At 43.6% G+C, this 24,808-nt stretch overlaps 13 protein-coding genes across 14 annotated transcripts; 11 read left to right on the forward strand and 2 right to left on the reverse strand.

Moving 5' to 3' along the window:
• Positions 1–4: 4 nt before the first annotated feature.
• LOC145707277 (NADH dehydrogenase [ubiquinone] 1 beta subcomplex subunit 9-like) lies at positions 5–938 on the forward strand. The gene is made up of 5 exons (XM_081784774.1): positions 5–281; positions 328–481; positions 530–611; positions 729–817; positions 860–938. Exons 1-5 carry the CDS (start codon positions 5–7, stop codon positions 936–938), a joined length of 681 nt encoding a protein of 226 aa, XP_081640900.1.
• Positions 729–2,808, forward strand: LOC145706520 (glycerol-3-phosphate dehydrogenase [NAD(+)], cytoplasmic-like). The gene is made up of 7 exons (XM_081783936.1): positions 729–817; positions 860–1,147; positions 1,192–1,375; positions 1,419–1,652; positions 1,696–1,856; positions 1,902–2,118; positions 2,208–2,808. Exons 2-7 carry the CDS (start codon positions 1,008–1,010, stop codon positions 2,367–2,369), a joined length of 1,098 nt encoding a protein of 365 aa, XP_081640062.1. The 5' UTR covers positions 729–817; positions 860–1,007; the 3' UTR covers positions 2,370–2,808.
• A 277-nt stretch (positions 2,809–3,085) lies between these two features.
• On the forward strand, positions 3,086–5,132 carry LOC145706502 (uncharacterized). The gene is made up of 6 exons (XM_081783918.1): positions 3,086–3,416; positions 3,574–3,599; positions 3,643–3,719; positions 3,786–3,938; positions 3,989–4,771; positions 4,812–5,132. Exons 1-6 carry the CDS (start codon positions 3,174–3,176, stop codon positions 5,000–5,002), a joined length of 1,473 nt encoding a protein of 490 aa, XP_081640044.1. The 5' UTR covers positions 3,086–3,173; the 3' UTR covers positions 5,003–5,132.
• Positions 5,133–5,210: 78 nt separating this feature from the next.
• On the forward strand, positions 5,211–6,405 carry LOC145706515 (U1 small nuclear ribonucleoprotein A-like). The gene is made up of 5 exons (XM_081783932.1): positions 5,211–5,331; positions 5,375–5,476; positions 5,524–5,638; positions 5,682–5,855; positions 5,903–6,405. The coding sequence occupies exons 1-5, from the start codon at positions 5,221–5,223 to the stop codon at positions 6,010–6,012; spliced, it is 612 nt and encodes a 203-aa protein (XP_081640058.1). The 5' UTR covers positions 5,211–5,220; the 3' UTR covers positions 6,013–6,405.
• Positions 6,406–6,428: 23 nt separating this feature from the next.
• LOC145706514 (uncharacterized) lies at positions 6,429–7,643 on the forward strand. Its single transcript, XM_081783931.1, has 3 exons — positions 6,429–6,566; positions 6,693–6,797; positions 6,843–7,643. Exons 1-3 carry the CDS (start codon positions 6,464–6,466, stop codon positions 7,292–7,294), a joined length of 660 nt encoding a protein of 219 aa, XP_081640057.1. The 5' UTR covers positions 6,429–6,463; the 3' UTR covers positions 7,295–7,643.
• Positions 7,644–7,671: 28 nt separating this feature from the next.
• LOC145706498 (uncharacterized) lies at positions 7,672–11,863 on the forward strand. The gene is given in 12 exon segments (XM_081783914.1): positions 7,672–7,756; positions 7,849–7,959; positions 8,007–8,067; positions 8,153–8,691; positions 8,694–8,954; positions 9,004–9,696; positions 9,745–10,121; positions 10,167–10,330; positions 10,377–10,475; positions 10,516–10,652; positions 10,703–10,910; positions 11,646–11,863. Coding segments are annotated over 12 exon segments (2,718 nt in total). The 5' UTR covers positions 7,672–7,741; the 3' UTR covers positions 11,699–11,863.
• Positions 11,864–11,945: 82 nt separating this feature from the next.
• LOC145706507 (aldose reductase-related protein 2-like) lies at positions 11,946–13,625 on the forward strand. The gene is made up of 6 exons (XM_081783924.1): positions 11,946–12,260; positions 12,306–12,565; positions 12,609–12,781; positions 12,826–13,091; positions 13,134–13,240; positions 13,316–13,625. The coding sequence occupies exons 1-6, from the start codon at positions 12,136–12,138 to the stop codon at positions 13,477–13,479; spliced, it is 1,095 nt and encodes a 364-aa protein (XP_081640050.1). The 5' UTR covers positions 11,946–12,135; the 3' UTR covers positions 13,480–13,625.
• Positions 13,626–14,085: 460 nt separating this feature from the next.
• LOC145706888 (uncharacterized) lies at positions 14,086–16,166 on the forward strand. The gene is made up of 8 exons (XM_081784345.1): positions 14,086–14,300; positions 14,342–14,489; positions 14,536–14,661; positions 14,707–14,823; positions 14,874–14,950; positions 14,998–15,235; positions 15,279–15,456; positions 15,514–16,166. Exons 1-8 carry the CDS (start codon positions 14,089–14,091, stop codon positions 15,732–15,734), a joined length of 1,317 nt encoding a protein of 438 aa, XP_081640471.1. The 5' UTR covers positions 14,086–14,088; the 3' UTR covers positions 15,735–16,166.
• A 20-nt stretch (positions 16,167–16,186) lies between these two features.
• Positions 16,187–16,948, forward strand: LOC145706890 (AP-2 complex subunit sigma). Its single transcript, XM_081784347.1, has 3 exons — positions 16,187–16,362; positions 16,429–16,527; positions 16,575–16,948. The coding sequence occupies exons 1-3, from the start codon at positions 16,195–16,197 to the stop codon at positions 16,734–16,736; spliced, it is 429 nt and encodes a 142-aa protein (XP_081640473.1). The 5' UTR covers positions 16,187–16,194; the 3' UTR covers positions 16,737–16,948.
• A 34-nt stretch (positions 16,949–16,982) lies between these two features.
• On the forward strand, positions 16,983–18,756 carry LOC145706889 (large ribosomal subunit protein uL13m-like). The gene is made up of 4 exons (XM_081784346.1): positions 16,983–17,127; positions 17,172–17,444; positions 17,486–17,623; positions 18,426–18,756. Exons 1-4 carry the CDS (start codon positions 16,983–16,985, stop codon positions 18,719–18,721), a joined length of 852 nt encoding a protein of 283 aa, XP_081640472.1. The 3' UTR covers positions 18,722–18,756.
• LOC145709573 (uncharacterized) lies at positions 17,655–18,270 on the reverse strand. Its single transcript, XM_081787264.1, has 3 exons — positions 18,170–18,270; positions 17,929–18,091; positions 17,655–17,886 (listed from the first exon to the last, which is right to left on the reverse strand). Exons 1-3 carry the CDS (start codon positions 18,204–18,206, stop codon positions 17,739–17,741), a joined length of 348 nt encoding a protein of 115 aa, XP_081643390.1. The 5' UTR covers positions 18,207–18,270; the 3' UTR covers positions 17,655–17,738.
• A 663-nt stretch (positions 18,757–19,419) lies between the features above and the next one.
• LOC145707560 (uncharacterized) lies at positions 19,420–24,720 on the forward strand. Of its 2 annotated transcripts, XM_081785111.1 has the most exons (7): positions 19,420–19,635; positions 19,677–21,003; positions 21,227–21,405; positions 21,484–21,744; positions 21,789–21,862; positions 21,908–22,049; positions 24,326–24,720. In XM_081785111.1, the coding sequence occupies exons 2-7, from the start codon at positions 19,750–19,752 to the stop codon at positions 24,369–24,371; spliced, it is 1,956 nt and encodes a 651-aa protein (XP_081641237.1). In that variant the 5' UTR covers positions 19,420–19,635; positions 19,677–19,749; the 3' UTR covers positions 24,372–24,720. The 2 variants fall into 2 exon arrangements, with proteins under 2 accessions (XP_081641237.1, XP_081641236.1); XM_081785110.1 differs by having other exon boundaries at positions 19,420–21,003.
• Positions 22,051–23,760, reverse strand: LOC145707561 (6-phosphofructo-2-kinase/fructose-2,6-bisphosphatase-like). The gene is made up of 3 exons (XM_081785112.1): positions 23,585–23,760; positions 23,249–23,508; positions 22,051–22,705 (listed from the first exon to the last, which is right to left on the reverse strand). Exons 1-3 carry the CDS (start codon positions 23,632–23,634, stop codon positions 22,422–22,424), a joined length of 594 nt encoding a protein of 197 aa, XP_081641238.1. The 5' UTR covers positions 23,635–23,760; the 3' UTR covers positions 22,051–22,421.
• Positions 24,721–24,808: the final 88 nt, after the last annotated feature.

The following is a 24,808-nucleotide window of genomic DNA, read 5'->3' on the forward strand; positions in this document are numbered from 1 at the left end:
CGATATGTCGTCGAACGCTGCTTTGAAGGCAGGTGGCCAAATCATCGGTCACCAGTTCGTGCCCGCCTACCAAGTGGCACGATTCCTGCCCCACCGTCACCGAGTCCTCAAGTTATACAAAAAAGCATGGCGTTCGATTTCTGCTCACAACGTCGACGCCTATGTCATGCGTCCGTATTTATCTACTCACATTATGTGTTTTGAACACGCCGTTCTACGTGCCCGATTTGATGAAAACAAACATGTCACCTCGCTGGCGAAGGCTACTGAATTGCTTAAAGGTAGTAGAATGCTCCAAAGAGAGTTTCATCGAACACGATTTATTAGATGGAGAAGAAGAGTTCTGGCTGAATCAACACTACGCTCCAGATGAGCACGGAAAGCTCCCAGATTCGCCCGATGGCATGTCTTTCCAGCGATGGGCTCATATGATGCAGGAAAACAATGTCCTCAACGATTGGGGAGCTGACGATTGGGCTAGGTACCTTTCGGTCCTTCAATTCTTCAGCATTTGATTATTGTCTTTTAGATATCCAGATATTTATGACAACTACAAAAAATGGAAAGCGCTCCGAAACGACACCTGGGAAGAAGAAATGCGAACTCTCGAGGTAAGACGCAGTGGGCCGATTTATTCGTGAGGCTTGCGCAACGAATTACATTCGCTCGTCAATCGGTCGTAAACTTTTATCAAAATTTGAGTACTACCTCCTTACAATTTGTTTTAGGAGGCCGATGCTGCCACTATTGCTGCCGGAGGCCGCTTGAGTGACGACTTCCCCGCCGCCAAAGAGGTTGATGGGCCACCACCATTCTGGTAGAGATTCTAGAGAAACAACAGTCGCTTAACACTTTTTAGGTGGCGATACGTCACCCGACCTCTCGAAAGGCCGCGACGACAAGACTTCGATGACATGTCCCTTTGGCACAACGATTAAGTTCACTGCATTAACTATTTATTATTCTCTTTTTGAACAAGTAACATCCACAACAACGATACAACAAAGATGCTCGCCCTCACTAGCCTCCGTTATTTCAGAACTGCGATGGGTAAGCGCGTCTGCATTGTTGGCTCTGGCAACTGGGGCTCTGCCATTGCGAAACTTGCCGGTTTGAACGCTGCTACAAATCCTCTTTTCGAGAAAAAGTAAGTCGCTGGCTTTAATCTCCTTTTTTAATATTTTGCTTAAGTGTTAACATGTGGGTCTACGAAGAGATGGTCGAAGGCCGAAAGCTCACTGAAATTATCAACCAAGATCACGAGAACGTCAAGTACTTGCCCGGTGTCAAGCTTCCAGAAAATGTCATCGCCGTCCCAGAGCTCGTCGACGCTGCAAAAGATGCCGACCTCTTTATCTTTGTTATCCCCCATCAGGTACGCGTCCGAGCCGCTTTCAAATACAAACTTGCAATTCTAGTTCATCGCCCGAACCGTTGCAACCATGAAGGGTCACGTGAAAGAAGGGGCCGCCGCCATTTCTCTCATCAAGGGTATCAACATTACCGACAGCGGACTTGGCCTCATCTCTGACGAGATTCGAGAAGCGTTGGGAATCGATGTCTCTGTTCTTATGGGCGCCAACATCGCCAACGAAGTAGCCAGAGATCAGTTCTGCGAGTCGACTGTCGGAGGATTCGGTGAAAACGCCAAGGTTCTTATAAAATCAATCACTTCCAGTTCTAACGCCATTCTAGACCTTCAAGGCTCTTTTCCAGCGACCAACCTTCCGAGTCTCCATTTCCGAGGATCCCAAGACTGTTGAGCTTTGCGGTGCTCTGAAGAACATTGTTGCCTGTGGAGCTGGCTTCTGTGATGGCCTCGGTCTTGGCGACAACACCAAAGCTGCTATCATCCGGTAGGGAGACAGTTTGAAGTAGCCCCTTATTCTCTCGCGTTCTAGTCTCGGTTTGATGGAGATGATGGACTTCTGCAAGGTCTTCTTGTCCGAAGGAGAAGTAAAGAACCAAACATTCATGGAGTCCTGCGGCGTCGCCGATCTCATCACCACTTGCTACGGTGGCCGAAATCGAAAAGTTTCCGAGGCCTTTGCCAAAACCGGCAAGTCCCTTGATGAACTTGAGAAAGAAATGCTCAACGGTCAGAAACTCCAGGGATGTGTTTTAAAAACATTAGCTCAAGTATCGAGTAATGTTTATTTCATGCCTATTTTCAATAGTTGATAACGTTTTCAAAACGCGTTGAAAAGGGACCCGAAACAGCTCGAGAACTTCAGGGAGTGCTTACGAACAAGAAGATCTCGCCCGAGCGATTTCCATTGTTCACTTCTGTGTTCAAGTGCTGCTACGAAGGCGCACCCGTCGCCGACTTCCTCAAGGCTCTTGAGAACCACCCTGCCCATGGAAATTAACCTGACAACGACCAGTTACTAGTACATCGACTCACACTTGTTTTCCGACACTTGATCTTTCTGTGCAATCAAAGATTGAACCTTATTTATTCGCTCAAACCGTTAACGAAGAATAAACAATGTTTACTGTTACTGTACTGTGTGTGTCTGTGTCAAATCGTTTCGACAAAGCATTTCGCTCACTACTTCCGTTTTTGTTGTCATTTATAATCAATCGTAGCCTTAGAATTTACCTGTCAGTGTGATCAAGCCCGTTTTATCTAAGTACTGATATTCTATTCGCAGTTCCACTATAATCTTAGAATATTAAAAAAATCAAGTTCCTCTGTGCCAAGTTTACCGATCAACTTCTTTCGTTACTGTTTGTTAAAAACAAGCTGACTTCTATAATCATCCTCCGTTAAACCCGGAAGCAAATAAATATAAACATTTTAAGTTATTCTGTTGTGTTCTTTATTATGAGCTGGTTGGGTATCGCAGAAGGGGAGCGGATAAGAGCATGTGCGCCGATGGTCGATTTGAGCTGGCTCCCTTTTCGGAAACGGTCGGAAAAAAATAATTTTTCAATTGAAGTTTTTCGAACTTGATTCTCACCGCGATCATAGTCGTCTCGTTCACTCCAAGGGCGTTAATGTTAGTTGGACGCCAATGCACAACGCTCATTTGATAGTAAACGATTCTAAGTATCGGAAAAATGTTCTAGCAGATCTAAGAGATAGTCCCAGGAGAGTGGTTTGTCACTGCAGGTGCGAGATCCTGAGACATTATTGTTGGTGATCTTGAGAGAGACCAGTTTTCGTTCAAATGGCCGCTAATGACGTGGATTTATTTGTCGAAGCGATAAGGATTGTAAAGGACTGTTGCGATGCCGTAGATTTGAATCTCGGCTGTCCGCAGCATATTGCACGACGCGGTGGCTACGGCGCGTTCATGATGCTAGGGTCGTGGGATCTCATTGCCCGCTTGATAGAGGCAGGAAGTCGAATTCATCCAATAACAGTGAAAATCCGCGTCTTTGAGGAGATCGAGAAGACGGTTTCTTATGCTAAGGGAAGAGTGTGAATGTGAAACCAATTTATTTTTTCATTGTTGAGTCATTGGTAATTACCAGTGATGAATTACCACAAGAATTTATAGACCAAAAATTCCTAACGAATTAATAATTTTCCTTTCTTTTTCCCATTTTCCTTTTGCAATCATTTAAAAGATGATCGAAGCCGCTGGCGCAAGGTTTGTTTTTTTTCAGTTTGAGTCGTTCTAAATTTAGTTTTAGCATCTTGACTGTACATGGGAGAACTATCGAACAGAAGAAAGAATTGACAGGATTAGCGAGTTGGGAACATATCAAGGGTACTGTTCAAATGAACAATGTTAAAAATCGGCTTGTATCTCTTGCGCCTCTTGATGACATTTTAGCTGTGAAGAACAAGCTCACCATCCCCGTCGTCTTGAATGGAAATATTCGATACTTCTCAGATGTCGAAGAAGCTTTTAGAGAAACTGGAGTCGACGGAGTTATGTCTGCCGAGGGCCTCCTCTCAAATCCCGGTATCTTTCTGCCAACAGTCGGTGAGTTTCACAAATTATATCTCAATGAGAGATGTTACTTGACTCTTTAGCAAAGATTGATCAGATTGTCGACGAGTTCATCGCCTTGTTTGAAGAAAACTGCGGGGGAGCGTCTTTGTCCAGCTTGAAGACATTTTTATTTCGAGTTTGGAAATCGGTGCTTCGAGAGAATCCGCAGCTAACATTCGATTTGGAAGCTTGCTCCTCGTTGGAACAATTCAAAGAGTGGAATGCTAGGGCGGGAAAGGAGTTTCCTACAGAGTGTGGACCTTTCATCCGCAAAGAAAGGGCTCAAGCGACGCTTACGGCAGATGAACGCCGGGTCAGAAACGAAAAGCGGCATCTAGAGCAAGAAGCGAAACGGAAGGAGCAAAAGAAACGAAAGAGACAAGAACGAAGGGAACGAAAAAAGGAGGAAGGCGAGAAAGAAAAGGACGAGGAACGAGTCTCGAAAAAAGAGCGAATTCAGGAAGAGAAAAACAGACTCAACGCAGCTTCTCGAGAGTTGAGCCTAACAATTGCAATCGATCTGTCGTACTCGAAATCAATGAAGATGAAGGAAACGAAGAAAATGGCCGGCCAGCTTGCGAGGATACATGGCTCCAACCGGAAGAGCTCCAAGCCGGCGAAAATCTTTCTTACTTCCTTCTCTTCAGATGATTTGCTGTACAAAGAATGTGAGCGACAACACGAGGGATTTAGCAATTTCGGCTTTGAAATTGAATCTGAGAGGCATCAAGCTTGTTTTTCGAAGGAAGAACTTGTTGTTTTGTCCCCAGATGCGGATGAGCCGTTGGAAAGTGTAGAGTTGGGAAAAGTCTATGTCATAGGAGGTACGTTCACAGGAGAAGGGCATTTTTAAACCATTATTAGGCGATCTGGATGAATCATACAGCAATAAGCGCTCGCTGAACGACGCTCTGTCCCACCAACTTGTTTGTAAGCGACTTCCGATCGAGGAACACTTGGAAAGAGCGGACTCACATGCTAAGAATAGGCAAAGAGCGAAAAATACCATCCTATCTCCGAATCAGGAACGGCGAGAAATATCGTTGGCGAGTTGAGCGCACTAATCGCAATAATAATAACCGCGCTACAGATTTATAGCCCGTCGCGACTTTCTCACCGATTTGTTGAAGGTGTTTGATATTCTCTCTTTATACAACGAGACAAGTGATTGGAAGAAGGCGCTCATCACCCACGTTCCTCTGAAAAAGGGCTTCAAATTGTGCTGAAACTCTATTTAGCTAGAATGACAAATAGTAATCGTTCTTTTTTTAGAATGTTTGATGGAACACCATGCCATACGCTTTACATCAAAAACCTCAATGACAAAATCAAGAAAATCGAACTTACAAGACAGCTGTATTCAATTTTCTCTTCATATGGCATGGTAAAAACAACTTTATCTTACTCAATAACTAGTTTTTTTTTAGGTACTAGACATCATGGTTTCGAGGGCTCCGAAATTGAGGGGACAAGCTTTTGTCACTTTCAAGGATATCTCAGATGCGGCGAACGCGATGAAGAGAATGCAGGTAAATGCTCGATTTATTGAGAACGTCTTTTGACTTTATATTTGAAGGGTTTTCCATTCTACGAAAAGCCGATGATGGTTTCGTATGCTAAAAGAGAATCGCACGTGATCACGCAAGCGAAGAAATACGTTCCTCCAAAGGACGAGCGCACTCTCGCCAAAGGTTGATACTCATTTTCACTTCTTTTTTTAACTGATATTTTCAGAGACAAACGCAAAAGTTGCCGCCAAAAAGAAAACGGGTGGAGAAGAGGAGGAACCAGCGGCGACGATCTATGTCGAAAATCTCCCCGACGAGGCCAACGAGAGTATGCTCAATCTCCTTTTCTCCCAATTTCCTGGCTTCAAGAAGAGCCGACCTATCCCTGCAGGAGGAAAAGGTAACGAGTCGTTACTAACGACAGCCATCAATTGAAAAATATTTCAGCTTTTGTCGAGTTTGCGGACCCCGGCGCTGCAACTAGCGCCAAAGATGCTCTCCAAGGATTCAAAGTCACTCCAGATCGTCCCATCAAGCTCTCCTTTGCGAAGAACTAAGCTTCCTTTCTTTTGGAAGTCAAGTTCATTAATTTCATTTAGGTCAATTTCTCTCTCACTCACTCCCCATTTACCACTCCTACTGTGCACACTGATGTCCTCAGACCAATCACTGCCGTTCTGTATAATTTCAAAGACATTCTAGCAAAAGTGCTGTCGACTACTGAGAAACCAGAGTCAGATACTACCTTTGATACTCTCTTGGTTACAAAAGTCGATTCGCACCAGTCGATCGCTTGTCTTTGAAATGACCGGTGCAGCTCGGTTCCCCGAGTTGAAGCGTCGCCTCAACAACTCAGCCGAGATGCTATCCAAATGCTCGCAGTGTGCTTGTCAGTAACTGTTAGAGATTTATTTCCTTCTTGAAACAACTTGTGTTGTGAGAAACAGGGAGATTCTTTTTCACTCTTATTTTAAGATTGAGTGCTAATTCTTTTCGGTGGAGACGAAAATGGGGTGCTCAAACGCATGTCCTGCAATTTTAAGAATCAACAGATGGGCAATCATTATCGTTTCGGCTTTCTCCCTCTTCGCTTTGACCCTCTTCGTAATTAGTAAGTGAGAGTACATCTGGGCTCAGCAACCTGTATAGAGACAGGCTTCGTTTTTTCGAGACCTGGAGTAGATAAAAATGGAACTTGAAATCAACGAGGAGAACCAGAGTTGACATTTCATTTCAGAGAAAACTTCAACAGAGTGTCCCTACATCAAAGACAAAAAGATGCACTACTACTTCTACGCAACAATCGCCGCTGGACTCTTCACGCTTGCTGCTTTCTGCATCGGTATGACTAGTCGTTTACTAGCTTGATTTAATCGAAACTCTTCAGGGCGGTGCATCCAAATGCGCAAGAATAACAGCAGTAACAAGTCTCATTGGCAGTTCAAATTCAACATTCCTGCTCTTTGCTTGAACATAGCCCCGTTAATTTTCGGTATTTACGTTCTGGCCTCGGCTGAGGGCGAGCGTACTTCGGAACTCGACAAAAACCACGCATATCCAGAGAATTATTGCTACCCTCTCATGTGGAAAGCGTTCCTCGCCGCAATCATAACCTCATCAATATTCCTCGCCTACTGCTTCGTCGAAATCCTCATTATTCGCTGTTGCCTCTGGGACGTGGCCGACAAAAACGATCCTTCTCGTGAGAATCTGCGGATGAGCTACCGCCATACGAAACCGAAAAAGACGAGTTCGTCTCGTTTAGCCGGACACTCTCGCTCTGGACGAAATAATTATCATCGAGGCTCTGCTCATGATCCTTTTGGCACCGCTCACTAGAATATTTTTAAATTTACGCTCTTCTATAGTTTCTCTTTCTCTGTATCATTCGCCTATTACTATCTACAGTTGTAAATAAGCCATTTCTGTAAATTCTCAAAACTCATTGGAACTTTTTTTCATTTTCTGCAAATTTTTGAAGCCAGCAATTTTCATTCTATTCATTCTTATTTAATCTTCCTTTAGTGAATTACATCTTCGATGACTTGTGACACTTTTTACTGACCTCGCTCTATTGAAATTTCGAATCAGATCTGTTTTTATTCCTTACCTCTTTTTACAGCCTTGAACGACGGATATGAATAAGTTAACTGTAAAACTTTTGTGTTAATATCGATTCCGCTGCCCCAATAAAAATGATGCTGTTATTTTTTGATTTCAGCCATCGACTCGACTTGAGCCATCAATGAGGATTGATCCGCACAATCGAACATGAAGATTTCTTAAATGGGTGCAAATCAGGTTCGTTCGCTAGAGATTCACGCTCATTAGGCATTCACTGTAATTAGAGAAAAAGTCGATGTCCATGTGGCGTTTTTATAGTGATATTTCAGGGTCGGCCGGCGAAACCTGAATCCCAAGGGAAGGGCTACCATCAACATGCTCCCCGGCTGCATGCGACCGCCAATGGGATCATTAATAAGCCTGTGCCTGTCCCTGGAAATGTGAGTGTTTATTTTCCTTGTCCATTTTTAAATACAGATATTTTCAGAAGGTTATCAGCGCCGGAGCGAAAGTTCTCGTCAATGGGCAGCAAAGTGGATCTTATGACGGTAAGTAAAGGCTTTACTGAGCTGATGATAACGAAAGTAATTTTGTTCTTGTGTTTGATCAATCCTTTTTATAAGTCGCATTCAGTGACGATCATAAGTTCATCTTCGAATGATGGTTGTCAGCGGGGAAACTTTCTTGTTCCAATAAATTCCGTCGATATCATGCAACCATCGAGGCAACAAGAAGATCTAGCTCGCTATCCCTGGTTCCACGCTGGCATCAATCGCGAAGAGGCAAAGATCCTGCTCGACAGTGGAGTCGACGGTTCTTTTCTCATCAGAAACTCTGAGACCCAAGCTGGCCACTTTTCAATCTCGCTACGAGCACATGAAGAGCGAGAAGGAGCATCGAAAGACACGATCTATCACTACAGGATTCAGTACGTGGACGGGCTGTACCACATCACTCCTAGCCATCGATTCAAGTTCTTGTCCGATCTAGTAGAGCATCATCGGCAGAATCCTGACGGCTTAATAACAACACTTCGCTGTCCCGTCATTAGGCGCAGTTTTAATGCCCACAATGATCCACTGGATGAATGGGAAATCGACCGGCAACTTGTCTCCATAGAAAGCAGGCTTGGATCTGGTCAATACGGCGACGTCTATCGCGGAACCTACTCCCTAGGGATGGGACGCCGTCGATTGCCGTCGCCATGAAAACTCTTCGCGACGAGAATCAAGTTTCCGACGATTTTCTCAAGGAAATGGCAGTCATGAAAAAGCTGCGTCATCGAAATCTACTCCCGCTAATCGGCGTCGTATCGAGGGACAAACCGTATTTGCTCATCACCGAATTCATGAATCAAGGCAGCTTACTTGACTTCATTAAAAACGCGAATCCGATTACAATCAATCACTCCGTGCAACTTAGAATTGTTCTCCAGGTAGAGCAAACTCCAAAACTAGATAAAAAAATTAATTTCAATGAATTAGATTTGCGACGCAATGAAATATCTTGAACGCGAAAACTTCATTCACCGAGACCTGGCGGCGCGCAACTGTCTTGTTAAAGCCGACGATTGTAGCGACCAGCCGTTAGTGAAAGTTGCTGATTTCGGCCTCTCTCGTTTAGTCGACCCAGACGAAATCTACACTGCTTCGCAGGGCAAGAAATTCCCGATCAAGTGGACAGCACCTGAAGGCATCTCGCACAAGCGCTTTTCTGTCAAATCTGATGTCTGGTCTTTTGGCGTTCTCTTTTGGGAAGTCAGCTCGTACGGGCTACAACCTTATCCAGGCATCGACATAGCGAACGTCTTCAGTATGCTTGAAAACGGAAAGAGATTGGACCAGCCTGACAACTGTCCAAGGGACTCTTATGATCTCATGAAGAAGTGTTGGCTCTGGGAACCTGACCATCGTCCTTCGTTCTCCAGCCTCTACGAGCGTCTGCTTCAGCTGATCGATCGAGAAAAGCGTTCAACAAATGGAGCTCCTGCTCTTCCAGACTACAGAAATCACCCATCAGTCAGGGAAGCTCCCGGTCACTTTTCGCCGAATATGAAGAGAGCTCAACCAACTCGACCTACATCCACCAGACCTTTGATGACATCCCACAATTCAGCATCTCATATTCGAGAAAGACCTCACACAGCGATGGGTACCTCTCATGAGCAGCCATTTATTGTAAGTATTACCATTCACTACTGGACATTATTTTTAATTTCAAAATAGCGAAACGAGCCCAAAAGAAAATCAGCTGGACTTCTTTCTCGGCTGAAACAGTCTTTTGGAAAAGGGAAGAGCAAGAAAACGCGTCCCCCTCAAAGCCAAGCCCTGCGAAATCCGAATCAAGCTGGCCCCGACGTGCTGCACCACCCTATGAGCTACCAGCAGCCAGTCCATCTCCACCAGCCAAGCAGTATGAACGCAGTTCCGAAATTCTCTTCCCAGGTCGCTACTCATAATCTTCATCATCATCACGCTTCGCACTTATCCCAGCATGAAGAGCCAATTCCTGACTTTTGGTTGTCGGGCAAGCAGCCACCAAATCACAGTAGGGAATTGGCGAAGCCCGTTCCCCTCAAACCACCTCGTCGCAGTCGCTCTCGGTCAGTTGAAAACCGCTAAATAGCATTAAACAATAACCCGTTCAGCTCAAAGTCCGGTTCCGGCTCCTGCAGTTCACCTTCCTCCCAACCTCCTCTAGCTTTACCTCTTCCGCAAGCTCATTCCTCACTCTTTTACGACACTCGAAATTTCAACTTATCAGAGTTGGGTTCTCCTCAAGTTGTTGAGCTAACTCCAACAAACTCCCAAGGTAGCAAAATGCGCATATAAATATCATTTTCAAGCAGCGAATTCAGAAAATATCTGCGAAAACTCCTCGCAGAGTGACTTTTCATCGCTCCATTCAAGCGGAGGCCACGTTCAATATCAAAAAAGACCTCTCAAAAAACCACCTGGTGAGTTTTCAAAGACTCACCGTATTTCTCAAGCTTTCAGTTCCTCCTCAAGAAAAAATACACTCTCATGAGCGAATAAGCGACTTAGGCGCGCTTCATGGGCAACCAGGCCAGTCCGACGCTCGAACAGCCGAGCAAGACTTCGCAAAGGACGTTCAAACTTTGCTCTGTCTTCAAGTAAGCTCTATAAGCCTGGAAGATGACGACATAAAGTTCCTTCTATTCAGACGCGCCTTGTAGAGAGTCTGTCAAGTTCAATCAACAAGGACAAGAAGTCGGTAGTGCTGAGTTACGGACAGCGCTTGTGCGACTTCGGACAGCGGCTTCTTGAAGCTGAGCCATGCTATCTCCCGCTCAAGACCAAATTCAAGTTCTCCGAAAAGCTAAGCTCAGTAAAATCCGAAGTGTCCGCGATTCTGAGTAATCAGACAAAAGGTACGCCAGCAATAAGTGTTAAGGGATCCCCCGATCTCGCCAACTTTGACCTCTATCTACTTTTTTTTGAGCTTACGTAGGAAGCTGGTTTTGGGCGCATTAGAAAGCCCGCTTCGAAAGGAGCAAATTCTGGTAGAATCAGCTTGCCAGCAAAACATTCGCTTATGCATCACAGGCCGTCAAAGTGATTAACATTTTGAAAAATGGCCATTTTAGGTCATTTTCAAATCGTATCTACTTTTTTTTGGGCTTTGGGATTCAAAATCTTTTTCGTTTATCTAAAAGTATAGACGCTAATCTTTATTTTTTGGTAGAATCAGCATGATCGGGTAAGTTAATAAAAAAATTCTAGTTGTAAAACTTTTTGAAACCATTTTTGGCCTTATTTGGGTGTTAGAATGCTCTCTAGCGCTAACAATTGGCCGAAAATTCTAGTGCGGCTATTATATTCGTAATCTTCACATTCTAAGCTTTCGAAAGAGCCCTTGTTTGTGTTATTTCGATGACAATGAAAAATCGAAAAAAATTGCGATTTTCACGCTAAGTACAATTTACATGCATTTTCCCGAACTTTGGGAGCCAAAATTTCGGGGATGCATTTATGTAAAGGGGTACTATCATATATCAAAATGATCCTCAGAACACGAGGAATCTAATCATAGGCAATAATGACCGATGCCAAAGTTTTGAAAAATCGGGGGGTGATCCCTTAAATACAAAGCTCACTCCATTCAGACGGAACTCGTTTGACCCGATACAGCCACGAACTTGTGAATCTGTTGAAATAACAATACAAAGTAATCTTCCTCTTTGCGTATCTATCCTTTTCTTGAAATTTGTCACATTTCTATCCGCAACTGCTTCTAACTAACAGTGAATATCTTCAAATCTTCGCCTCCTCTTCGAATGAAAAAAACTCACCCACTGAAACTCAATATATTGATAATATTCAATCGAAATCGTCGTTCTTGCTAATCAGCTCTTTTTTAAATGATAAGAGCTTATTGCGAAATTATCAGAACTCATTCAGGAGATTTGCATGCATACGATCGGAGAATCCGCTGCTAGATTCTGCATCTAAATAAAGCAAACAATTATTTTCAACTTGACCAGAGGGCGGGAGCGTCTGCACATAACCTTGGGGCGTAACCAAATATTTTTATGCACAGATCGGTCTTTATATTGAACTTACGCAGCGGTCAGCTTCTTTTCGCAAGATATCAAAATGGTCGAGGAATACATTGAATTGAGAAATGGAGCCAAAATGCCCCGAGTCGGCCTTGGTACCTGGCAAGCGCCTCCAGATCTTACCAAGGCGGCGATAAAATGCGCGGTAAAATCTGGCTACAGGTAATCATGCATACTTGATCGATGGTTGTTAATGCTTCTGCCTAGGTTGTTGGACACTGCGAATGATTATTCAAACGAGCATGTGATTGGGGAAGCACTCGAAGAGCTGTTTTCCGAGGGCGTCGTCAAGCGCGAAGAACTCTTCATCCAGTGCAAGCTCTGGAACACCAACCATCGACCTGAACACGTCAAGCAAGATCTTCTTGACACTCTTCACGACCTCAAGCTTGACTACGTCGACTCGTTCGTGATCCACTGGCCTCAAGCGGTCCCTAGCAATGGAAAATACTGCGCCAAACGATCTGGTAACAGAAAACTGTTTCAAATAGAAATAAAAACTATTTAAAGATGGCTGTTCTTTGGCTCACGAATCGAAAAAGACAATGTTCCCTGTCGACGATGATGGCTACTGGTGTACTGATAAAGAGTCGCACTACGTGGACACATGGGCGGTGATGGAAACTCTCGTCGACGAAGGATTGACTAGATCGATCGGCCTTTCTAACTTTAACCGTCGCCAGGTCAAGAAAGACTCTCTTTCATTTGTTTTTCATCCTATTCTCAGGTGGAAGAGATCCTCAGCGTCACGAAAAAACACTTCCCCTGTGTCCTCCAAAACGAGAGCCATCCTTATCTCCACGAGCTCGACCTGCGCAACTTTTGCCGCATCAACAGGATCGCCTTTCAAGCGTACTCCGCCTTAGGAAGTGCTAATCGACCTTGGCGAAACTTCGGGAGCATCACTTCTGGCGCTCCAAAAACTGGTCACGAAATTCTCGAGCACCCTGACATTTTGAAAATCGCTCAGAAATATGGAAAATCCACTGCCAAGTAAAACTTATTATCGATAGATTAGCATTACTTTGCTTTTAGTGTTGTCATGCGATGGCATCTACAAATCGGAGGAACTCTTGTTGCAAAGTCAACTAATCCTGGAAGAATTGAAGCAAACTACAAAGTGTGGGATTTCGAACTAACTCAGGAAAGGGGCTTTAGAAGCATGAGTTTTGTATTGAATGCATTCATCATTTCTGTACTGTTTTAAAGCTCAAATAAGGATGAGATGAGCGTATTCGAAGAGCTCAATGTCGGCTGGCGACATTTAATTTGGCCCGAGACGTCCAATCATCCCGACTTTCCCTTCAAAGATGATCTCCCCACGATTACGTCCTGCAGAAGCCTGATCCGAGACTTTTCCAAAGAAGTTAAATATTTATAAACAAAAACTCACCATTCCTATTTTCTCATCTGTGAAAAACACCTTTCACTGCGTTTACATCTTTGCTGTTACATGTATTGGACAAAAAAAATCAATCAGTGACCACAGTCAGCCCTACTGGGAGAAGGCTACTCCTGATAAGCAATAAATAGAAAAATAATTATTTTGTGTGTGTGTCTAGGTCTAGGATTGGGGGTGACCGATGGTGGTCCAAAAAAAGTTGCTCGGGATGAATCACCAAAAGGTGGTGATCGGGTTTCTCGGATCACCAGAGCTTGGTGATCGAGACTCGATCCTGGTGATCCGCTGGTGATTGTTAGCAGAAAATTTTTGCAGATTTGCTAGTTTTAACGCAAAAGGTCATATTATTATATATTGGGCAAAATAAGCCTATCAATTAAGCTGATCGAAGAAATAACAGGCACTGATTTTCACATCTGGCCTCGATCACCAACCTCTGGTGATCGGAGAACCCGATCACCATTTTTTGGTGATCCGTCCTGAGCAAATTATTTTGGATCACCAACGGTCACCCCTAATCCTAGACCTAGGTGTGTGTGTGTGTGTTTTTTTTTTTCTTTGCAGATGATATCATGTCCTGGTTTCAGAATGGAGGACGATAAGGAAAACACGCCGGATAGGCGTCGCCAATCTCAAAGCCAGAATCGTCGTCGTTCTCAGCGACGAACTAATAGCCAGTACGATACTCAGAGCTTCTTATCAAAGGCGAATGAGACAATTCGCGACATTCAAAAGAAAAAAGATGATCTTGATAAACTAAGCAAGAAGCGCGAGCTTGAGGGAGAGGATGATATGAACAAGTATGATTTTTTCATTTGAAATTTTAGTAGTTTTTGCTCAGGTTGACCGATGGAATCACGGATTATGATGACTTGCGAGCAGTGCACGAGGATGATCCGACTGCTGACTTGTTTGTGGACGATAGCGCTTTTCTTATCAAGTGCATCGATCTTTTTGGCAAAGACGCGAGCGAGTTTGACTTCAAAATCGGAAAGAATTCATAAATCAGGCATCAGATCTTGACTTTCGAATTTAGATGATTACTTCGATCAGATTGTGGCTAACAACGGAGAGAGCGTTCGATCCCGCGAGTTTTGGGACAACATGGACCAGGTTCAGAACATCCGATCTCTCCGGGACGAGTGGGTTCCAAAGTGGACGGTTAGTTCGGATTTTTTACAATAAATTAAATTATTTCTATTTAAGAAATTTCGTGGACGCGCGATCATCAACGAGCACGTCTTGAATTACCAAGAGACTTTCAAGAATGTCTCTCTTCGAAGAGTCATTACAGTCAGGCGAAAGAAGAGCGTCACATTCGAGGTTTGAGCCGTCACAATTATCCGCTTTCACTCAATATTTTATTCTTTCAGGCGATTTGCGCTGATGTCATCGAAAAAGGAGGCATTGAGAAGGTCAAGCGACGACGACACGGCGACGACGATGCTGGGTAATATTCTTCCTTGTTATTACTTTTGTCTCATTTTGAAAATTCAGAGAAGAGCAGCGAGTAGCACAGGGAGACACAGAGTCCACGAACGACGAGTATGAACAGAAACGAATTCTGAAGACTGTGCTGGCCGACTTCCAGTGGAAAGCCAATCAATTCAAGGATCAGGAAGATGCAGAGCCACTTCTCTACTGGGAGTTCGTCATGGCCCCGGACTTTGCCGAGACTATCGAGAATATCTTCTACCTGAGCTTTCTCGTCAAAGATGGCTCGGTCACGCTTTTCGTAAGTCCCCTTCTTTTTGGTAGAAATTGACAGGTATATTCAGACTGATAAAGATTGGAACCTGACTGCGTTGGTGCCAAACTACCGACGGCTCCAGGAGAAAGAGTGCAAGTTCGCGTTCGAACACGATGGAAACGGGATGCTGAAGAAATACGAACCTGATGATGAGTTGTTTGCCTTCGCCGAGCAATACATCAAGCGAAGCAAGGAGCACTTCGCAGGTAAGATTTTTAATGATATTTAAGGATTTTGACGGCCCTATATTCACTTAATTTTAGAGCTCAAGAATAAGCATGTGATGGACCGCAAGTACGTTGAATACGGCGGGCACCCCCTCCTCTCTAAAGTGTCCCACGTGCATTTGACGATGGGAGAGCACGCTGCATTCGTCCAGCACTTCCAGAAGAAGGCCGAGAAGTCTGGTCAACCGTGGAAGCCACCACTTCGACGAAAAGAGAAGGACCCTGACGCGAAGAAAGAAAAGCGAAAGAGAAAATAAACTTGTTTTTTTTTTTTGAACCCAGCTCCTCAACTGTGGAGGGTTTTGGACCACCGCGATATTTGAATTTTTTTGCACCTTATTAGAAAATGTCTGTTGCTCGAATTTTCCCGTTCAAGGCTTCAGGCATCCTTTCTTCATTTTTTATGCTTAGGAACACCACACTCATTTTTTAACAGAAAAGTCTTATAATTTATAAGTTATTAAATACTGCCTCACTCAGCCAATGCGTGCTTGACACATACCTTCCTGACAGATTCCTTTCAAATGCTTTTTTTTATTTAGCTAACCGAGTTCAAATTTTTATTAAAAATTTCAAATTAGTCAACAATCCTTTTTTTCTGCCTCTCTTTTATTGCTGAATTTATTGAAAACTGAAAAGAATTTTGCTCCACAGACAGATACAATTTTAAAAAATAAATCCCACACACAAACAAATCAGTGAAGATCTTTTTCTAGCATGATTCGCTTTATTCTTATCCAAAATCGTGCTGGAAAGACTCGGCTCGCAAAATGGTACATGCAGTTCGACGATGACGAGAAACAAAAGCTCATCGAGGAGGTCCACGCTCTGGTGACGATTCGAGACGCAAAGCATACGAACTTTGTTGAATTCAGAGATTACAAGGTTCGTCTTTTGTCTTGTCTTTTTGCGAAAGAGGTTGCCTATTAACTTGCTTATTTCAAATCATAGATTATCTACAGAAGGTACGCTGGACTGTTCTTTTGCCTCTGCGTGGACGTTAACGATAACAATTTGAAGTATCTTGAGGCCATTCACAACTTCGTCGAGGTACTTGCACTCCAGTTAGTTCTAAAGGCTCATCAAAAGTCCAAAAGGTGCTGAACGAGTACTTCCACAATGTGTGCGAGTTGGACCTTGTTTTTAACTTCTACAAGGTGTACACGGTCGTGGACGAAACATTCCTGGCTGGGGAGATACGAGAGACGTCGCAGAACAAGATCATCCGCCAGTTGCAAACACTCTCGCAGCTCGAATAAGCACTGCTCATTATCCCCTGCTGGCTTCTGTACGTGACATAAGATGAATAAATACTGTACTCGAGAATAGAAAAGCTTAACTGGCCGAGAGTGTCTTCTTCTTTGTAAATCTTTCCCTCGATTTCTACCGACTTCCGACTTCAATTACCGTTCTACTCCTATTTTAGTTCAATCATTCAAACAAATATCCAGCTGCAATATCAATTCACATGTTTTACTACTTTTATTCCTCGTGGCTGTAAGAAAATGAGCCAAACATTACACACACGAACTTTCTTAAAAAATCCTGGCTATTTCTTACTCCCCAGAATGGCATTGAGTCGGGCAGCAGCTCACTGGGGATTACACACGAAAAATTGGGTGTTGATTAACTGTGATCGTCAATGCTTAGGTACTCTCTTTCAATCATTTATTTCGCATGCTAGTTTTTACTAGATGAAGTCTCGCGAATCGCTGCGGACGCGCTCCAAGGCCGCAACAAAGTAATCTTCACGCCAAAACGCGACATCGGCGACCACGTGGTTCTCTACAATACGCGCAAGATCGCTCTCGAAGGAAATCAGTGGGAAGAGCACACTTATCACCAAAAATTGGACTGGTCCATGAAACGCTTAAAATCGTACTACAAGAACACGCACGAGCGAACGGAACGAGAGGCTCGTCTCAGACGAAACTTTTGGATCACTGCCGAAGAAGCACATCTATTAGGTAATCATAGATTTTACGATATTTAGTAATTAACGAGCTAGATCCAACTTACGTTGTGCGCGCAGCTATTTACGACAAACTTCTTGGCGGGAGAAATTCTGACAAGGACGCCTCGATGGCCAGGTGTATTGCTTATTCTGATCGGGAAGTGCCAAAAGATATTCTACAAAATATAAACGGTACGCTTCACCTTTTCGTTTGTTTATTTTTGGTAATATGGGTAAAAGGAAGTAATTATAATTGGAGAACGAGAATAAACAAGTAAAAGAGCCTATACAATAAGATCAATTATTATCAATCTGATTTCGCAGTGCCGCCAATGAGGGTTGAAAAAACCCCAGTTTCTTCTGGCTCAACTTTTCCCTTTTTCTTTCTGTGCTGAATATACAGCCAGATGAAGTACTGTACGTATTTGGCGATGAAAAAGAACGCCCCGATCACGCTAAAGAGAACTTTACTTTGGGCGTTGAAAACTCAATTTTACCCAAAAGCAATCGCCCATTTTCGTGCTTCCGTTTCGAGGTCCTTGCAAAGGCAGTTGTATATTCGATGGTCGCCTGGATAAGTGGCGACGTATGCGTTCACAGATTTGTTTTTGCATTTTTCAAAGCAAAATTGTTTAATTGGATCGTCACTGTTTTCCATCGCTTAAAAATTGATACACTCTATGGTCATTTTCAAGTGTCAAATTTTCGGGAGACATAGAAGAGAGTCATTATTGTTACCTTGGTATGTATCCGCTTTGGAGGAAATTGAGCCCATTTTCTCTGGCTGATTTATATCCTTTTTCGGATTTTCGATTAAAAATAGTTTCTTCGGGGCTGGTACGTTTTTGAGCAAGTTTACGATCGGCGAGTTACTCATTCGTAAAACTAATCAAAGGCGCTGTAATTTTTTTATTGCTATGATCATCTTTGACCGACAATTAAAATCCATTGCGATTGTCGATAGATACAAATGAGGGGTAATCATGCACTTCAGAAATCGCCGATTTACCTCCCGTAACAAAGAAGCTTTCCGACTATACTGCCGAAGAGCGAGCCGCGTTTCCTCAAATTGTTTCAGCATCGGATGAAGCTAGAATTTACGAAACAGACGATCTTAAAGAAAAATACTTTTGGGATAAGACACTCGCCGAAAAGATGGGCGATATTGGGTCTGAGGAAGAACTTCAGTTTTATAAAGAGCAGGGCTTTGATGAGTTCGTTACGCAGCCAGGCGAAAAGCGACGTACTAATGTACAAGCTTTCAATCGTATTAGAAGGAAATTCCGATAAAGATTGAATACTGACTTTGGCGGCGTTTAGACTGGGATGGGAGTGCACGGGCTGCACTACTTCGTCAAGCAGCGCGCGCAGGAATATGTCAGCTCGGAGAAACTGACGAACTTCTTGCCCAGCGTCAAGAGCCGCGACGGCAAGATCCGCGTCATCATCGATGGCAACAACTTTGCGTACGCGCTGATGAACCAGTCCCGCTCGCCAGGGTGCTTCGGAGGCGAGCCAGCAGTCTACGAATATCACATGCGACTCTTCCTCGAGAACAACTTGACATGTTGCGATGAAATCATGATGATCATGGGCTGCTCAATCCCAGCCGGTTCGCCGGAGTGGGTCAAGAAACGTGCCAGCGAGCACGATGGCTTCACGCGCCTCTTCGAAAACGTGCACGCCGGCCGCTCCCCTCACAGTCTGGGAAAGTATGGCCGCGACGGTCTCAAGAGCTACGTCGATCAGAAAGCCTCCCCACCATGGTTTGTCAATCAAATCATGGAAATTGCCGCCGAGTTCCCAAGAGTCAAAGTCTACCAGGCAGAATGCGACAAAGACTACGCGATTATGGATTTGGCGGTCACTTTGGGATGTCCAATTATGAGTAACGACTCGGACTATCTGCTTTTCGCCGTTCAGGGAGGGTATTATCTTTGAGTTAATTATAATTGGTGGGAGTTTTCTTTGAATACCCATCGCAGCCAGTGATAAAATGCGACTTCAATTGGCGCGGTGGAAACGCCTTAATTTATCGAAAGCGATGGTATAATTCTCCACAAGTGCGCCTTCACTCCTACCATCTTCCTCTGGTTTCGGCATTGAGCTTCAATCCGGAGTGCGATTTTACGAGGGAAGATCTAATGCCCTTCTGGTTCGGATTAATTGGCGCAGAACACTTCGAAGGCGACAATATTCCTCAAGTACTGCCGTACATTGTCGACTGGCTGTCTGACAATTTTAGAGATGCGGGCGATTGTGCCTCGATTGAGCGCATTTGTCGGAAACTCGACGAAGTTGCTTTGAAATCGGAAGAAATGTACCACGACTTGGTGCGAAAATCGTTCTATTGCGAACGAGCGAGGCGAAATAGATTCATTAAAAGTATCAGGCGATTCATGGTTATGGACAAGGCCTATCCTTGGGAAGAAGACAAGACATTCAATACTGTTCCTGCATTTTACCGTTCCAAAAAAGGAAAACATCCGCTTCTTCGCGGTGCGAAAAATACAGAAGCATTCGATGCGCTTCCTGAGCCAATTGCAAGTGCTTTAGAAGCCTCCAGGGATGCAGCCCTTTCCGCTGCGTTGCCAGTTCCAATCTTCACGGAACAAGTATTTCAAATTTGGAACTGTCTTCACGAACGATCGACTGAAGAAGAAACCGTCGATGAAGAGCTAGAAGTGGATCAGTTGAAAGGGAATAAATTACCAGTTATCTCAATGCTCTTGAAAAAGTACTTACGCCGAGAGCTAGCGATTCTAGATATTGATGAAGCTCGGTACTACAGATATAAGCCCAATACGAAGTCGTGGAATATCATAATCGAGCAAGAGTGGGCTTTTCGATATCTATCAAAAAATGAAGTTCCCACGCTTCCCACCCTGTACAAATCATCCCGGGAAGAAAAAGTACGCGCATTCCTGGCCTGCTTCGATGCGGAAATCGTCATGTTCATCGATCCTAATTTCAGCAATATGCCGTGCTTTATGATCACTTTTATCGCATGTTTGAGATATCTGTGGGTGCAGACGAACATGGAAGAGTGGGAAGTGGACGCGTTTGTGGCACAATTTGCCTTGCTCGATCTTTTTACTTCGCCTGACAAGCACTTTCGTCGGCTAAAGTGGCTCTTTGGAGGTGGCGAGGAAACCTGTCCGGTGGAGCTGCCCGCGTGTGAGCGAAGTATAACGCTGGCGAACCTCTTTGCAGCAGTCTACTACGCCGTAATGCGGTGTCAAGTCGTAACGGGTCTTCCCTTCCAGGATGGCAATGGAAAACCATGTCTCAAGGATATCTTCTCCGGCTCTGTGTTCGCCTGCACTTACCAAATCCTAAAATCGAGTCCTGCAAAGAGAAACAGTGGCCGCTACGCCTGTGGAATCTACGACGATAAGTGGCTCGGCATGAATCCCGAAAGCAACAACAAAATGGAGGCTGAATGCTATGAAAAGGCAGCAACCGTCTATGATCGCATGCGAGCGAACTTTATTACTCCTCTAAGAAAATTTGATGCCAGGCTGGCAGAAATGAAAAGCGCCGAACAAGCACGACAAGAAGAATTAAAACAGGTAATTTTATTTCGTACACTTCGATTCTGTAAGGAATACTAATGTAATTTTAGATTCATTTCTTTGAATAATGATTCTCATTCTCGTATTTCTCCTTATATCTAGTCTTATCAGTCTAAGATCTCCTTGAAACCGCAGATTTTATCGTAAGGATCAACCCAAAGTTAAAGAACAAACCACTAGAAACAATCTTGTAATTTATTTCAATATCGTACCATTTTAGAAAGCTGAGAAGGAGAAACTTCGCGCCCTTAGAAAAGCACGAAAAGCTCAAGAAGCCAATCCTCTGGATCGAGACTTTTCAAATCTCTTACAAAAACACGAATCTATAGACAACTGCGACGGCTGGCTGAACAGGGCTCTAGGGGACCATTCTAGTGATTCTGCTGCGCCAGAACTTCGGTAGGTAGATTTACAAAGTTATTTCTTCGATCAAGGTGCTGCAGTACTTTGGACCAGGATTTACAGTTCTCTTTCTAGCTCGCCAAATATAGACGACCTGCCAATAGCGCGAATGCAACTCGAGGGGACTAGTTCGGGTGACGAGCAGACACTACGTCCAGACGCGGTCTCACCTGAACAGACCATTACTCCTGATGATTTCGAAACTCCTTCCATTCCTGAGGGGGAATCTCCTTCCTTCGAAATGCCAGATGAAAACGAAGCGAAGCCAATCATTGACAAGGTCGACGACACTCCAGTTCGACGACCAGCATCAGTGATTGCTCCACCGCCTCAAAAGTAGGTGGAAACAAGGAGGAAAACCATCAAATGAATTTTACTAGGGAACCGAGCGGCGTTAAAATAGACGATATATTCGAGCGAATTCAAAAGGCTTCCGAGACTCCTGAACCAAAACGTAATCTAATTCATCATAATTCAACAAATCTGATTAAAAATTTAGCTGCTTCAGAAGCCAAAAGCCCTGCTCCTTCTACAAGTCAAAAAGATAACTCATCAACTCCACAAACTGATGCAGCTAAAACGCCGAAAGAAATTCCGAAAAATATGCAAGAACTCAAGCAGCTAAAGAAGTCACTGACCAAGTATGAATATAACTTTATTAGTAGCAAGAAAAATGTAGAAAAGGAGGGATAAACAGACGGTGGACACAATCTTGAACGGTTTCAGACAGTCAAGCAACGCATACTTTTTTAAGTTGATTTGTAAGAGCGGATTGGAAATGATTAAAAGGCACTTTAACTTATTTTTTTTTTCTCGAATAATATTTTTATGACCTCATCTGTAAGATAAGTTCTGTTTTATTCGGCATGTTAGTTATCTAGGAAAAATAACAGGGGATTAGTATACAGTAAGGGTAGATAGTACGATTTTAAATGAATGTTTGTTTGGATGAAGCGGTTTTGATTTGTATATTCCGTAAATTTCATCATTACAGTTATACAGAATTTGAACGATTAGAGAAGCTTGTGGTAGGTAATCTCCGAGCCCTGTATTTTGATGACAGTGTGGAGTGGGACCTCCATCTGTGGGACTTTCTCGTCGCTGAGGCCAAGCAGAATGCCTATCAAACAACGGGCCACGGCCTGGTGAATGATCAGGAAGTTGTCGCAGCTCTCGAAGTCGACATTTTGGATAGCACGACGCGTGCGTTTGAGCAAGTCCACGTAGCTCTCGCCATTCGGGTAGCGGTAGTTCAGTTTGTCAGCCTTGCGCGCCTCGTACTCCGATGGATACCGACCTGAATGTTATGTAATCGCCATGCTTGCAACCGTCTGGTTTCGGGGTTTAAAGCCCGCTCGCCGGATGATGAAATGTAGCGTGTGTTTTTGACTTTCGAAATGATGCATCAAAAAAGATGCTGCTAGAATTCAGGTCATCCCAGTCTTGCGCAATTTACATCAACTCCACCTGTTGTTTTTTCTATGAATTAAATTTACCAGTATTTCAGCTTTTTTTAGGCACTGTTTATGTTAAAATTTTCTAATTATTCAATATGGTTGGAATCTTACTTCGATGGTTGGTTTTAATAAATTTTTGAGGTGAAGCACGTTAATTTAAATTTCGTAAAACAGAATTTCAAAATATTATTTTCATGTTTTTCAAAAATTCTAGACCTCAGAAGGTGGCCATAAAGGAGTGTTTATCTTCTAAAGTAACCTGTGCCAAGCTCGAGGTCTTTTGTTTGCGTGCGGGCCATTAACGTGCGGGGCCAGCTCGATTATTTCGCAAAAAGTAGGAGTGGCCAGAAATTGGCAAATACTACGTACGGTCGTTTACTCACATTTGACCTCGCCGTAGCTGAGTCCGTCGAAGTCACCGGCGTCTATTTCGTCCAGGTCGTTTATCTGGTCCGGGTCCAGCCCAGCCAGCTTTGCCGTTTGTCTCGTTCGATTCATAGAGCTCGTCACAAAACGTGTTTTCTCCTGGTCAATGTGATTTGCAATAAAGTCGCCCAGCTTCTCCCCGTACTCGACGCCGCTAGGAGAAAGATATCCATTCCCTCCGATGATATCTTTCACGTTCATTTCTGACTGCCCATGTCTAAAATTTTGGTCCATAAGAAAATATTTTCAACAACAAGAAAATTTCCTCTAAGAAAAAATTCTTCATATCTTACCGGGAAATATAGATGACTTTTTCTGTATTCTCTTTGGCGTTGATGAGCATTGCGTAGTTGTTGCGTATTTAACGACGGCGTGTGGTCTGAAGGGGGATCTCCGTTCAAGCTACGCTTGTTTCTTCGGCGCGGGGGGAAGCTCTGAGTGTGGGAGAATCACAGTGGGGCAGATTGTGATATGGAAGTCGGTTCCCTCCGGTGCCAGGTTGAGGAGGCGGTCACCACGCCCCCACTAGGCCCTCAAGCGGCAATGGATCAGCAGAATGAATGCTCGTAGCGCTGTGAGCTGGACGCTTGTTGTGTTGTGTTGCACCGAAACGATTACACCATGAGCATCTGTGGCATCATTCACGAGAGCCAAACGCTCGCTAAAGGACGCCGCTGATCGTTCACGCACGCGCGGACCCTTCACCTTTGACCTTCAATCGCTTCTTCTCACCTTTAGTACAGTAAATACTAGCATCTCTTCTACATTATAAAAAATCAGTTAATATTTGTCAGTCGTCTTTGATTCCAGCTCTCGATCGAGGTTCCGCCAGTATTTTCGAATTTGTTGTCAAGGTCAAATAGATTGATGCCATTCTTGAGGGATTCTTCTTTCATCTTCAACTTCATTACATAATTATATAGGAGCCTGAAGCGTTAAACTCTCGCTAAATCATTTTTCGATCGAAAAGAGGACAATAGAGATTCTTTAAATCAGCATCAAGCAAAAAACATTGATTGATATGATCATTTCAGAGCGATTTCGAAGAACATGCTCGCCCAAGACTCGAACAAGTCCTGATCTTTTCATTACCGACGTCATTATTTTCTTCCTATCACCAAAAACGTACTACTGCTTTACTAACTTTCAACGCTCACTATTTACACAATTTTACAATTCAATAACAACCAAAACCAACGACAGTTTTTCTCTCAAAAGTAGCTTTCAACTCTAACTTAAAAATGTCTAATTTAAACTGCCAAAGTCAAAATCAGTTGCCATTTACAGTAAAGCCTTCATTGCCTTATTTACTTATCTTTATCTTCTAAATTTCTGTTCACTATTTAAAAAGTTCTTTCTTCTATCTTAAAATTGCCAAACTGATGCCTTGCACAAAACAAAAAAAAAATGGGTGAAGTTCCAATTAGTCCTCACTAGTTCCGTTTTGATTTTTGGCCGATTGTCACCAAAAAGCCTTTCAGTGTTTCAAGAAATATCTTTTCTAAAGCAAATGTCTG

Source organism: Oikopleura dioica, chromosome XSR (genome assembly GCF_907165135.1).
Source record: "Oikopleura dioica chromosome XSR, OKI2018_I68_1.0, whole genome shotgun sequence".
NCBI lineage: Eukaryota > Metazoa > Chordata > Appendicularia > Copelata > Oikopleuridae > Oikopleura > Oikopleura dioica.

Coding starts and splice junctions, on each gene's coding strand:
- LOC145707277 (XM_081784774.1), top strand. CDS start 5: ATGTCGTCGAACGCTGCTTTGAAGGCAGGTGGCCAAATCATCGGTCAC. Junction 612..728: donor AAGAAATGCGAACTCTCGAG/GTAAGACGCAGT, acceptor AATTTGTTTTAG/GAGGCCGATGCTGCCACTAT. Junction 818..859: donor GATGGGCCACCACCATTCTG/GTAGAGATTCTA, acceptor AACACTTTTTAG/GTGGCGATACGTCACCCGAC.
- LOC145706520 (XM_081783936.1), top strand. CDS start 1,008: ATGCTCGCCCTCACTAGCCTCCGTTATTTCAGAACTGCGATGGGTAAG. Junction 1,148..1,191: donor AATCCTCTTTTCGAGAAAAA/GTAAGTCGCTGG, acceptor ATTTTGCTTAAG/TGTTAACATGTGGGTCTACG. Junction 2,119..2,207: donor GTCAGAAACTCCAGGGATGT/GTTTTAAAAACA, acceptor CGCGTTGAAAAG/GGACCCGAAACAGCTCGAGA.
- LOC145706502 (XM_081783918.1), top strand. CDS start 3,174: ATGGCCGCTAATGACGTGGATTTATTTGTCGAAGCGATAAGGATTGTA. Junction 3,417..3,573: donor AGAAGACGGTTTCTTATGCT/AAGGGAAGAGTG, acceptor GCAATCATTTAA/AAGATGATCGAAGCCGCTGG. Junction 3,600..3,642: donor ATCGAAGCCGCTGGCGCAAG/GTTTGTTTTTTT, acceptor ATTTAGTTTTAG/CATCTTGACTGTACATGGGA.
- LOC145706515 (XM_081783932.1), top strand. CDS start 5,221: ATGTTTGATGGAACACCATGCCATACGCTTTACATCAAAAACCTCAAT. Junction 5,639..5,681: donor CGAGCGCACTCTCGCCAAAG/GTTGATACTCAT, acceptor TGATATTTTCAG/AGACAAACGCAAAAGTTGCC. Junction 5,856..5,902: donor TATCCCTGCAGGAGGAAAAG/GTAACGAGTCGT, acceptor AAAATATTTCAG/CTTTTGTCGAGTTTGCGGAC.
- LOC145706514 (XM_081783931.1), top strand. CDS start 6,464: ATGGGGTGCTCAAACGCATGTCCTGCAATTTTAAGAATCAACAGATGG. Junction 6,567..6,692: donor TTTGACCCTCTTCGTAATTA/GTAAGTGAGAGT, acceptor ATTTCATTTCAG/AGAAAACTTCAACAGAGTGT. Junction 6,798..6,842: donor GCTTGCTGCTTTCTGCATCG/GTATGACTAGTC, acceptor GAAACTCTTCAG/GGCGGTGCATCCAAATGCGC.
- LOC145706507 (XM_081783924.1), top strand. CDS start 12,136: ATGGTCGAGGAATACATTGAATTGAGAAATGGAGCCAAAATGCCCCGA. Junction 12,261..12,305: donor GCGGTAAAATCTGGCTACAG/GTAATCATGCAT, acceptor GCTTCTGCCTAG/GTTGTTGGACACTGCGAATG. Junction 12,566..12,608: donor ATACTGCGCCAAACGATCTG/GTAACAGAAAAC, acceptor AACTATTTAAAG/ATGGCTGTTCTTTGGCTCAC.
- LOC145706888 (XM_081784345.1), top strand. CDS start 14,089: ATGGAGGACGATAAGGAAAACACGCCGGATAGGCGTCGCCAATCTCAA. Junction 14,301..14,341: donor GGAGAGGATGATATGAACAA/GTATGATTTTTT, acceptor GTTTTTGCTCAG/GTTGACCGATGGAATCACGG. Junction 14,490..14,535: donor GCGAGTTTGACTTCAAAATC/GGAAAGAATTCA, acceptor CTTTCGAATTTA/GATGATTACTTCGATCAGAT.
- LOC145706890 (XM_081784347.1), top strand. CDS start 16,195: ATGATTCGCTTTATTCTTATCCAAAATCGTGCTGGAAAGACTCGGCTC. Junction 16,363..16,428: donor TTGAATTCAGAGATTACAAG/GTTCGTCTTTTG, acceptor TTCAAATCATAG/ATTATCTACAGAAGGTACGC. Junction 16,528..16,574: donor CCATTCACAACTTCGTCGAG/GTACTTGCACTC, acceptor AAAGTCCAAAAG/GTGCTGAACGAGTACTTCCA.
- LOC145706889 (XM_081784346.1), top strand. CDS start 16,983: ATGAGCCAAACATTACACACACGAACTTTCTTAAAAAATCCTGGCTAT. Junction 17,445..17,485: donor CGAAGAAGCACATCTATTAG/GTAATCATAGAT, acceptor TTAACGAGCTAG/ATCCAACTTACGTTGTGCGC. Junction 17,624..18,425: donor TATTCTACAAAATATAAACG/GTACGCTTCACC, acceptor CATGCACTTCAG/AAATCGCCGATTTACCTCCC.
- LOC145709573 (XM_081787264.1), bottom strand. CDS start 18,206: ATGGGCTCAATTTCCTCCAAAGCGGATACATACCAAG. Junction 18,092..18,169: donor CAAAGCGGATACATACCAAG/GTAACAATAATG, acceptor TCAATTTTTAAG/CGATGGAAAACAGTGACGAT. Junction 17,887..17,928: donor AAATGGGCGATTGCTTTTGG/GTAAAATTGAGT, acceptor AGTTCTCTTTAG/CGTGATCGGGGCGTTCTTTT.
- LOC145707560 (XM_081785110.1), top strand. CDS start 19,576: ATGCCCTTCTGGTTCGGATTAATTGGCGCAGAACACTTCGAAGGCGAC. Junction 21,004..21,226: donor GACAAGAAGAATTAAAACAG/GTAATTTTATTT, acceptor GTACCATTTTAG/AAAGCTGAGAAGGAGAAACT. Junction 22,050..24,325: donor CTAAAGAAGTCACTGACCAA/GTATGAATATAA, acceptor TGATCATTTCAG/AGCGATTTCGAAGAACATGC.
- LOC145707561 (XM_081785112.1), bottom strand. CDS start 23,634: ATGCTCATCAACGCCAAAGAGAATACAGAAAAAGTCATCTATATTTCC. Junction 23,509..23,584: donor AAAGTCATCTATATTTCCCG/GTAAGATATGAA, acceptor CCAAAATTTTAG/ACATGGGCAGTCAGAAATGA. Junction 22,706..23,248: donor CAGCTACGGCGAGGTCAAAT/GTGAGTAAACGA, acceptor CATAACATTCAG/GTCGGTATCCATCGGAGTAC.